This window comes from Papaver somniferum, chromosome 5 (genome assembly GCF_003573695.1).
Source record: "Papaver somniferum cultivar HN1 chromosome 5, ASM357369v1, whole genome shotgun sequence".
Classification (NCBI taxonomy): Eukaryota; Viridiplantae; Streptophyta; class Magnoliopsida; order Ranunculales; family Papaveraceae; genus Papaver; species Papaver somniferum.
In genome coordinates, this window is record NC_039362.1 from 140,595,407 (window position 1) to 140,606,828 (window position 11,422).

Genomic DNA, 11,422 nt, shown 5'->3' on the forward strand with positions numbered 1-11,422 from the left:
CTACGGTATAAATACCTTTATACATTACATACCGTAAATAACAATAACAACTGCAGCCCATATTACGCGCGCTCAGAAGAAGAGACCCCTTCTTGTTTCCGGTAATCTTGAATTGAAAATCAGGGTTTTCTATAGGCTCTTTCATTCTTTAAGATTCAATAGGAAATATGATTATGAGAGGGCTAAGGCTGAGGCTGAAGCTTTTCGGGAGTGTTGGCCCAAAACATAAGAAAGGAAATTGTTATGCAAACAGAGATGAGCCATAGTGGACATGCATAGTATAAGCTATCTATCCAGTATATATGCCAAACATAGACTGTCAACTTGAAAATCACCCAATACAGCTTTACTTTAGATTCTTCTTAAGTTACAGAGAATTTACTTTTTTGTGTCAGTTAAGGAAACCAGTGACCTAAGAACGCCCTGACCAATCTTGTCAGAAAGAGCCCCTTTATCTGATATTATAAGCGCCTGCTCCTTCACATAGCTCTGAAGTTTCTTAGAATCAATATCAAGTTGTGTTTGATCATTCTCCAAGATTGTGTGACATGCGTGGAAAGGAACGCAAGCAAAGAGGTCTGCCCCAGGGAACATCATCCACGTCTTCTCCTTTGAATCATGATTCCCACAGGTTTGGCATACTTCTTTGACCAATGGCCTTGATTCAGGTCCTTCAATTTCCTTCATGATTAAGTCAAAAGGAGTTGGAACACTTGTTTTCGTCGTTCGTGTTCTCTTCCTTAATGCTGTTAGAGCTTCTCTATTACCATTTCTCAATCTATCATTCTCGACAATTTGGTGTCGAGCAAGAAGAAGTTTCTCGGCTTCGATTTCGACCTCAATCATCTTTTGCTGAATTTCCTTCATGGTGCCATCCATGACTACTCGTTCTTAAATTGTTTGAACCAGTATGGAAAGCACCTGCTTTTCTATTGCTTGGTGTGCACTGTAAACAACAACGACAATATATCATCTTCACTGATTGAAATAGAAATGAATTCTTTAATAAGCAAACTTCAAAAATTATAATCCACCGTAAAAGGACTGAACTTTCATTTCTGCCTTAAGTCTTAGCAGTAACCGCTAATCTCTAAATAAATCTATCACTACTGTGGTAGGGAATCGAAAAATTGAATCTAAATCTGCGAAAAACTGAGTTTTAGAGATTATTGTAAATCTGCAGACATCATACTTCATCATCACTGAGCCACAATAATAATTGGTCTTCAATTGTTTCTGGGAAAAACAATGTCTCCTAATAATTAATGAGTTTCAACACCAGATAAACTTTTGGTTTAACTTTTTATCAAACTGGTTAGGTGCATTTTCATCCATGTTCAAAAACAACATAAGAATTCATCAAAATTTAAGAATTATTCGAGTCCCGTTTTCCCCTGAGCTTGATGGTTGACATAGAAGCAACTAAACACAAAAGCAGCAGATATTTTAACTTAGCAAACAAACCTGGTCTAGACTAAAGTAACGGACTTGAGTTCCAAAAATATTCCTACGTAAAACCAGATGAATTGAAAATAGAGGAACAGCAAACTCTCTTCTAAGAAAGACAACACTCGTAAGAACAAACTATTAGCCAATTTAGTTCATCGTATTAAAGTTAGGGTTCTCGAATCAGTAAATGCAAAAAAAGGGCTTATTGCTTTTTGCTTGCCATTACAGACCACGTCATAAAAAGAAGCAAAGTTGACGACACGTGTGAAGTCATGAATGAAAAAACCTAACTAAAACTAAGCATTGGAACAACTGCGCAAACAATATTTCACAAAAATAATGAATGGGATGAAAATATATCTGTAAATTCCCTTCCACAACCTTTCCCTCCACAACATTAGTTCACAGAACAGACCTAATCACCTTAGTTCACAGAACGGACCTAATCACCTTAACTGGTGAGATATAAAGCCATTCAGACAATACCAGTTCAATTTCCAGAATCATAATTAGAAGGAGGCAAAAGAGGTCAGAGCACAACAAAACTCATGAAAGAAGATACTTCTGCTGAATTCACTTGAAACAATAAGATATAGAATTAAAGTTTTCAGAAAGGACAGTAGTCGAAAAAAAGGAGAATAAAACAGCAGTTCAGCACTTGGAACAGAACCAACTGCAACCAATATAATGAACAAGGTGTCACATTGATGATTTCAGAACTGTGTTCACCACATGAACAACCTATCAGTCTATTCGGGGAATAAACAACCCTTTGTTAAGCACTCAAGCCTTATCTGCCTTGTTTGAGATTAATGCTAAAACTCGACGTTGTCTAAGTCTCTAAGAGAGGTTGAGTTTAACTAAGGATATCTAGTTAAGTCGTACAATATTCTTTTACTAGGTCTAACTGTAGCGATCAATTGTTCGCAGGGTTCTGATTTCAACAGAACTAAGTGAAAAAAATCTCAAACCCTTCGCCCATTATTTCCTTCTATCTAAGCATACACATAATTTTATACCACTACTACTTTATTTTCTCTATGATTCTCTGTTTCTAGGGTTTTGCTGGTTTCGAAATTCTGATTCAAACAACTTCAGCAACAGTATCAAGTTGGATGTCTGGCTGGGGAATGAAACTATTATTCATTCAAGCATTTTATCGAACATCTCCAAATAACTACTTCTTCAATACAAAATCCACAACAACATCTATAGAGTACAAAAAAATCATCACTTCAACAATTATTATCAAAAAATTCTTAATTTCTTGATAACTAATTCCTAAATTTCTTATTCATCGAGAACAAAACTGGGAGCCTAACGACATTGTGGGTTGTCCACCATTTGAAAAATGACTTCATATACTGCCGTAGACATGGTTTATCTAACCATAAACGCAGAAGGTAATGACTGCCTGATGAATGTATATGGCTTTGGGCGGGATCTGGATAAATAATTTGACGAAGAGTGTTTGATCAGCTGACCATATTAGACTTGACTCTTCCTTCACTTTTAAAATTCTAACTTCTGTGTTCTAAGGAAGCCCGTGTTACCTTTGGAATTAACACTACCACTCTACCAGAATATCTGGGTCTATCAAAACAATCCTTTAAATCCATTTTTTTTCCTTCAGAATAATACCCTATAAGCTTAAAACAATATCACAGACCTACTGAGAAGTCTCGTAAGTATTAACACAAACAATTGACTGACAGGCTTTATACGAACATAAGAGACCAGATGACCGTGCGCAGTGTGGGGGGCGACCGAAGAGGGGAAAAAAAAAAAGACAACTAAAAACCAACAAGTGATGCCTAGATGTCAATGGGAAAACAACAGAAACTGAACTAACTGAATAGACGAATCCTGACTTCTCTTAGTCCATGCACAAAACTGGTAATGTCAAAGCCAAAATGAAGCTAGCTTCCAAAGTACCACAGTTTATTTGAATTAACATGATTCAAGTTCTAGTACTTGGCTGCAAAATTCTGTGCGGTATGGAACAAGTTTTATGTGTAACAAATGTGTAATGCAGATGCTAAACCAACCCCAATTTCCCAATTTCAAATAAGCAAAATTCACCATATCCAAGTAAACTCATAGATAACAGATGATCAAGTAAAGACAAAATAGTGTATTTGAAACAGACCCACTCATTTCTAGTACACAAAGGTGTTTCAACAATAACATTAACAATCTAGGTTCTTACCCTATTCAAATACAATAATTAAATCCTCTCTTCTGATTCCCAAACTTCTACCACAGCATATTCATGCTCTCCTCATGACTTACTAAGCAAATACTGTTTTTTTAAAAGTCAAGCCTAACTCTTTTGTTTTGCTCTCAGAAACATTCTAACAGACATTGCACTATCAACTTGGTCAATAACATCAAGTGGTACACCAGTGGTGGAGCACCCTTCTAAAAATTAGCAACACAATGACAAAGAAATAATTATTTTGTCGTGCCAATAAACGTCCTTATCAAGAAAACAGAACACTTTCCATCGGTTAATCACGGAATTTTAATACCATTCACAATGTGAACAACCTGCATTATTTGATTGATTCCAAATAAAATACGAATAGGAACTTACTGGTGCTAGTCTAATATTTGAATGGGAAAACATAACCAAATATTAATGATAAGGAATTTGCTAAACAAGTTATCATAATTGGGTTATGGCTACAATAGCACACACTAACTGAGCAGTGTGACTACAATTCTTTCTTCAGATCCCTTCATTGTGGTGCAATTCACACAATAGCATTCGTAAAAAGTGTGCAAAAGTAATATAATTCAGGTTTTAGAAGAGCAAATGAAATTTATGCATAACGACGCGTACCTGAAGGTCCTGAACTACAAAATCAAATCTACTTAGAAGTCGAATACATACCCAAATGGGGAACCAAACAACAAGCGCTCCAGCTGCACCAACTCAGACAGACAAAAGTAATAAAAGCAACAGAGCTAAGATGCATCACCAATACTACCAACTGCATAAGCACCCAAAGCAGAAGCCCCTCCCAACATCGAAATAGTCACAAGTAGATAACTCAAAGGCAGTGGCACCTGAATATACTTTCCAAACAAATGGAATACAACTCTAGTTTCCAAGCAAATAACAACAACTAAGGCAACAGCACAATTAACAACTCTAATACTTTGCGAACTATTCGAATTCATCGTAATCCACCATAACCTTCCCCTAGTTGACGCAATAAGTTGAAACAAAAAGAGCACAAAAAACAGCAAAAGCAAATCACTGATACACGCAAACATAATTCCATGATGAGATGCAACATGATACAGAAGTGGCATATGGACCTAATATCATAATCACGTTGGGCACTTCACCACCATGGTAACCAATATTATTCTCTTGTTTCGATGTAAACGATGATACTCTTGTTGGAATGGTAAACAACCAACAGAATCCACAGCTAAAAATCAGAAAATAATAAGTTGAAATTCATCATACCAACAGCAGAAACAGTAGCCTAAGTAAACAAAAGGGATCTTTGTTTTTGTATCCTTCAATTTCAGCATTCATAGGTCAAATAATAGGGATCTACTCCCGTTTGGTAAATGCTAATTAACAATGCTTCAGTGTTAATTAACTGAATAGTTGTTTACAAAAGCATCCTATCCTCTAGCTTTGCAGAATAAAGAGGAACAGAAATAGGAAAAGGACAGTAAAGCAAAATAAAAGAAAATGTACCTGATGTTTGTTTAGGTATCTCCTGATAGCACGAACCTTCTTGTTCTTGTTTGATTCTTCTAAGTGCAGACTTCTTCTTCTGATAAATCACAGTAAGCAACTGTGCAGTTGATAGCCTCACCACCTTGCTGCATCCAAACACACAATAGCAAAGTTATTTCACCAACCATCCACTCTGTAAAATAAAGCAATTATTATGAGAACCCATTACTATTAAACCGCACATAAACAAAACCCACCAATCAAAATATCTTTAGAATCCTTAAAACGACAATCAATGTCAAGGCACTTCTTTAAGGCCTTTTATCAAACAGTGGCTGAGCATTGTACATACATATAAGTGTTTGAAAATAGGCCAGATAAACTATAACCTAGAATGAATATTAATAAACATTAGTTCATGAATCATGATTGTTATACTGATAACTTCTGCAAACAACTATACATGATCATCTCTATAGTTACAGAAAGTTTTCGTTAAGATACCAAAGAGGAAGTATACACACAAAGGGAACCGGAGCTTTGATACACGAAATACTTTTAAAGATGAAGCAACCATACCACGAAACGTTTGTATTTTTTGTTTTGATCAGAACCACGAAACGTTTGTAGCCTGCTTGTATCACTGAAATTTGGAAGGAGGAAGAAGTTTTGAAACAAAATTAAGCGGACACAATTGTTTATATCCGTCTGTTGCTGCTGATAACCGGGTCGGGTGTCTGTATCCAATGGACCAATACCCGTATAGTTTTGCTCTATTATTGCGGCTGGGGTAAAGTACCCCGATCCCAGTATGCCCTGTAGAGTCAAAATGGCTCTTTAATCGGAAGAAGAAGAGATCTTGTGGCGGCTTGTTGGCAACGATGGCTAGCATCCATCGTTCTAAAGATTGGTTCTGACATTTCATCGAAGGTGGACGGTGACGGTATTGGCATTGAAGAAGAATGAAAATAGAGTAATCCTGTATTAAGAATATTTTTCTAAACATTGTCAAGATTATCTTTATCAGGTTCGTAAAATGGACCCAATTGAAGAAATAAAGAACTAAATCCAGTATTAATGACCCCAAAAGTGACATCATAGAAAATCGAAAATATCATTTTTTTTGAAACAGATATGGTAACAAACCAATCCAATCCTCCCAAACGAGGATCTCTCCCATGAGCTCTCTTAAAACACTAGCTAAACCTTAAATGAACTAACTGAATGCAGTGGACCAAGTCATGCAAAATCCCATCAAAAACTCCAAATTTGATAATTCTGTTTTGACTTGGAACCTATGGATCATTTTTTGAACAGCCACTTTTTAGTGGTGTTGCTGCCGCCCTAAACAAGGGCACCAAATAAAAATCCTTGCTAAAGTCATAGCCAACCAAATATGGAGAATAGTATAATCTGACAGCCACCTTTGAAGTTTCAATGGTATTTCTTCACATACAGTCCTCCAACAACGTATGAGGCTGAAATGAATTATACAAAAAGAATTACCAAATGATGGGATTTCCAGATTTTAATACAAATACAAACAAAAATCAATTATTAGGTCTGGTCTGGTATAAACATGTACTCTCGTCCGGGGTATTTTAGGGGGTATACCTGGAATTATCGTCCAATAATCTTTTCATTTATAAATGTATAAAAAACCATACGTCTCACATTCACCACCCTCTCAAATCCCTTTCCAAGATACAACCAAATTTATAAGAAGAAAGAAAAGAAAGGTGGTAGCTTAATAATATTCAACCACCTTCTTCTTCTTCTTCTTCTTCTTCCTCCTCCTCACAAGTACCCCTTTCATCACCTTTTCAACATCTCAAACTCTTCAAAAGCTCTAGTTTGTTATCCCCTTTAATAGACCTGCATACATATATCTCTTCTCCTCCTGCTGCTGCTGCTGCTGCTGCTGCTGCTGCCGGTGGTGGTGGTTCATCTCAGGTATGAAATCAGTATGCCCCTCTTCTTCAATTATCAATGGGTTGTGCTTCTTTTCTTGATCAGTCAAATGGGTTTATTTTTTCTTATTCTGGGGTTTTCTTATCTGTTTTTTAATACTTAGTTGTTGTTGTTGTTGTGTACTACTTGCTTAGTTGCTTTCATAGGTTGACAAGTACATAATCTACAGAATTACAAAAAATAAAATTCCTATCTGGTGTGCATTTTGTTATAAAAATTTTCTTCATTTGAGATTATTTGTTAGTGGATGTTGGTTCTGACATACATTCTGAAATCTACAGAAGAAAAAGATTGGATTTTTATGTTTTTCTTGTATATGGGCTGGTTGCAGTTTTGGACTTTCAAGTTTTGAGTTTTATTAGTTATCAGTGGTTTATGATCTTATAGTACTGTATTGCATTTTCATTAGCAATTCAATTTTGGGTAGCTGATTCTATTCATGATGGATTCAGTGAAAATTGAATGGGTTGAAGTATCGAATTGTGTTCATTATTATTAAACATTGCCTAGCTGAAGATCAGAAAGTCTTTTTAAGGTAACCCATAGGTTGGGGTGGGAGTAATCGAAATGCTAACAATCGTACTGAATTCGGGTTACTTCGAATTGTTTTCATGAAGTGCTAGTGTTTATAAGGTGCTAAACTACCGGTATGAAACCATTATGTTGAAAATCTAGAATATGTAATGCTCTTTTTACATCCTCGATAATTAGGCCAATGTAGTTTAAAACTTTAAGTTTATGTATGTGCATATATGTTCTAAATTTTGCTGAATCTTCTCTGTTATTTTGATCGACTGGGACAGTGCTATAAGAGTTTTTCTTAGTAATTCAGCTGTTGAATAAGTCCTGATGTTTGATTTGACTTTACATGTCAATTTACCCTTTTCTTCTTGTGGTGATGGTGAGTTTGGTAATACATCACTGCGGCTTTAGCATCTTTCACACATATCTTAGTTATAGACTGCAAGAAATTTCCCTTATTCAGTGTGCATAAAGAATCATCAACTGAAGCGTGTGTGCTGTTATTATTAGGGAGGTTGTCTCAACCATGGTTAGCATTCGGAGGCGAAAAAACTTGCGGATTTCTTCTGGTATATTAAACTCAGCATTACTAAATATGTATGTTTATGGAAAATCCCTTATGAGTTCTTACACCTAGTAGGAGGTTCATAATAAGGAATCCTCCTACATTAAATTCTGTTTAACTCCAGCCATTTCAACTTCTTCATTGTAATTCTTATCAATACAATTAGTATCTTTCCTAGTTACGAGTAAGTGAATTGTTTGTGGCTACCGCGTAAGTAGGACAGTATTCACAAATTTTATTGGGTCTTGCAGGTGTAGAGTATTCTTCTATTCAATTTCCTAAGTGTAATGAGAATGGAAATGTTTCCAGACCTTCTATTAAGAGAACCATTTCAGTCACTTCACTTGACGATATCCCATCAAAGAAGGTACAATTCTTGTTTTTGTAATCATTCAATTTCCTAAGTGTAATGAGAATGGAAATGTTTCCAGACCTTCTATTAAGAGAACCATTTCAGTCACTTCACTTGACGATATCCCATCAAAGAAGGTACAATTCTTGTTTTTGTAATCATGAGATACATCTAATGTTAGTTTATGCGAGGCATAAGCATTTTCTTGACTTCATGATCTGTGCAAAAGATTGATTGATTGCTCATCTAACACTTATATTGGTAAGGATGTATCTTCTTCCAGAATAACCTGGAGCTAAGTCTTGGATCTGCAAATGTATTTGGTTCTAGCTCATCAAAGGATGAGCCTGATCAACAACTTCCAGGTGAGCCTCTCATTGTGCAATTTATCGAACTTGTGACTCGTATATGATTAGCTATATTGATACTAAAGCTGTTAGATTCAGTTTCAATTAGTACCTCTTTCGGAGTTCTATGTTATTTGTGTTCCTGTAGCCTTTACTTTTTATATTGAGCAACTTAGTTCTTGCACAATTTTCTGATCAACAAATTTTCATGAATGAAATGATATAGGGTAGTTATATGCTCCAGAGGGAGTTTAGAATTCTGTTGTATCATACATTTCCTAGGTTCGCATGGAAGAGCCTTTAGAATTATACTTCAGGATGGTTGATGTGGGAGCCTGGGAGGGAAAATATCATGGGTACATTTGATGACCATTTAGTCATTTGCTGAGCGAATGTAGTGGTTTGTTGCATAGAGAAGCTTAGCAATCTTATCCATGACTCATGTGTATAAGATGTTTGTTGTTGATGTTCAATGTAATTGCTTTCGTGTGTCATTTCAACTGACCCTAGGTTGTTCATGTTATGGTTTTCAGCGTTGTACCATTTATGACTCTCCTACATGTTTTTAGCATAACCAAAAAGAAGTTTTGCAGACACCATTGTATAATCCTACGACTATTTCAATATTCTATAATCTTTCCACTAACAAAACATTACTAAATTCTAGTTCAAGGTATCAAACGTAGAAAGCTGCACCGGCGGAAAAACTTCTCAGAACATGGGACATACTTACTGAGAGGCGTGTATTACAAGAATATGAAATGGCAAGCAGCAATCAAGGTGGACAAGAAACAAATCCACTTGGGCACTCTTGCTAGGCAGGAGGATGCGGCCCATTTGTATGACAGGTATTTAATTCTTGTTCCCCATTGATTCAAACTAGTAGTAATCTTGTGGTACCGCCATCACATCATGTATAATATGGTTCATTTGATTTTCATCAATTCATTCTAAGATTCTTTGTAATTTGATTTTTTTTTTTTTTGTTCATTATAATATGGCCTACATTCTTAACGGCCAGCATTTCTGAATTATTAACCTGTGATCCAAGAATGCAAAATGTTAGCTTAGTGTGCTTCTGGTTTCCTGCTTGGTAGGCTCTTCAATGTAGTGTTAATTACTGTTTGCTGAAAGAGTAATTTGGATTCTTGCTATTGAAAATGCAGGAGAGAAATGCATATTTAGTTCAAATTCGAAACTTTTCGATTGTTAACCTTGTAACGAGATTGTAATCTCACTGAATCCTACGAGTCAAAATATAAGTTCTGAAAAGATTCTAGAACAGTTCATGTTTTGGGCCGTTACTGCAGCTGTTTTGTACTTGAACACCACTAGAACTCTAGGAGAAATGTTTTAGTGGCTTGATAAAATTTTAAGAATTGTGCAATTGGCTAAAATCCTAATTTAATTATATTCATGTTTGACCTGTGAAGGGCGGCCTTTATGTGTGGTAGAGCACCTAACTTTGATCTGCCAGAAGAGGAGAAACAAGAACTCAGGCGTTACACTTGGACTGAGTTTTTGACCATGACTCGCAGTACAATCGCATGCAAAAGTAGTTTTCTAACTCTCTTTTACTAGATTTTTGTTTTGCATCAACAACTGAAGGGTGTGAATTAAAGGAATTAATAAGCTTTTTGTACATGGCAAGCTTGGTTTCCTTGATTTATTAATCCAACAGTTTCGCTTTGTTGCCACAAAATTAGACTCAATCAGTTCTATCTCGAAGTTTGGTTTCCTTTGAGCTATATTAGTTAGTTTAAATTGATAGGACTAAGTGAATTTATTATGGATTTTCAGAAGTCAAGAGGGAGTTAAATGCGGAAGAGTTGCAAAAGAAACCTTGGTTAGCTTTTTTACCGAGTAGCAATGGTGAAAATTGAGTTGATGGTCTCTCAGCTCTGGAAGACGCAAATGTACAGACGCAAGTTTCATAGTTGTTATTTTATTGAACAAGGCAGCACAACCCGACTTTATAATCGGGTATTTGTTTTATTTAAACCTTATTCTTATGCCTTTTTTCTCATTATTTGCACTAATTCACGTTGGTCTTGAATTTGGTTATGAGCTCCATGTTCCTGAAAAATGCCTCATGACCAATTATAAGTCCATAACAAAATAAGTTAGAAAATTATGAGAAAGTAGGTCTTATTTTTTATCTACACAAGGGCCCCTATTAAGGCAAAGTTGTGGAATAATTTTATTATGTCATTAAGCGGTTCTTGAGTCAGTTTATCAGAGCAAAGGTTTTTTTTCGCTTCAGTGCTTACAATACTTAAAGATCATAAGTTTCAAAGACTATTTTTGCCATTTTTTTCTTGTTGCCCATTTTGTTGCTTCTAGAATAGCTAAAATCTAAACTTTATTCATATGTTATGAACAACCCCAATTTTGGGGTTTTCAGTTCCCGAAGTCAGATGACTTTTTTACATTGAAAAGTTATTCTGAAGTTGTATTGTAGAACTAACATCTCACATCTTGATTTAATTAAATCAAAAGACCACTTCATACGC

At 35.7% G+C, this 11,422-nt stretch overlaps 2 protein-coding genes across 6 annotated transcripts; one reads left to right on the forward strand and one right to left on the reverse strand.

The window, feature by feature from the left end:
• Positions 1 to 260: 260 nt before the first annotated feature.
• Positions 261 to 5,956, reverse strand: LOC113277893. 4 transcript variants are annotated; one of them, XM_026526862.1, is made up of 3 exons: positions 5,732 to 5,956; positions 5,171 to 5,298; positions 261 to 946 (listed from the first exon to the last, which is right to left on the reverse strand). In XM_026526862.1, exon 3 carries the CDS (start codon positions 877 to 879, stop codon positions 379 to 381), a length of 501 nt encoding a protein of 166 aa, XP_026382647.1. In that variant the 5' UTR covers positions 880 to 946; positions 5,171 to 5,298; positions 5,732 to 5,956; the 3' UTR covers positions 261 to 378. The 4 variants fall into 4 exon arrangements, with proteins under 4 accessions (XP_026382647.1, XP_026382649.1, XP_026382648.1 ...); XM_026526864.1 differs by having other exon boundaries at positions 5,677 to 5,831; XM_026526863.1 differs by having other exon boundaries at positions 5,657 to 5,831.
• Positions 5,957 to 6,829: 873 nt separating this feature from the next.
• On the forward strand, positions 6,830 to 11,164 carry LOC113282950 (ethylene-responsive transcription factor-like protein At4g13040). Of its 2 annotated transcripts, none has more exons than XM_026532059.1 (7): positions 6,830 to 7,105; positions 8,156 to 8,214; positions 8,462 to 8,577; positions 8,846 to 8,927; positions 9,577 to 9,757; positions 10,343 to 10,467; positions 10,710 to 11,164. In XM_026532059.1, the coding sequence occupies exons 2-7, from the start codon at positions 8,172 to 8,174 to the stop codon at positions 10,790 to 10,792; spliced, it is 630 nt and encodes a 209-aa protein (XP_026387844.1). In that variant the 5' UTR covers positions 6,830 to 7,105; positions 8,156 to 8,171; the 3' UTR covers positions 10,793 to 11,164. The 2 variants fall into 2 exon arrangements, with proteins under 2 accessions (XP_026387844.1, XP_026387845.1); XM_026532060.1 differs by having other exon boundaries at positions 10,343 to 10,464.
• The last annotated feature ends 258 nt before the right edge of the window (positions 11,165 to 11,422 follow it).

Excerpts from the sequence above, each read along its gene's own strand:
- LOC113282950 (XM_026532059.1), top strand. The coding sequence starts at position 8,172 with ATGGTTAGCATTCGGAGGCGAAAAAACTTGCGGATTTCTTCTG. Across the intron at positions 8,578-8,845 it reads ACGATATCCCATCAAAGAAG|AATAACCTGGAGCTAAGTCT; the intron begins GTACAATTCTTG and ends ATCTTCTTCCAG. Across the intron at positions 9,758-10,342 it reads GCGGCCCATTTGTATGACAG|GGCGGCCTTTATGTGTGGTA; the intron begins GTATTTAATTCT and ends TGACCTGTGAAG.
- LOC113277893 (XM_026526862.1), bottom strand. The coding sequence starts at position 879 with ATGGATGGCACCATGAAGGAAATTCAGCAAAAGATGATTGAGGTCGAA.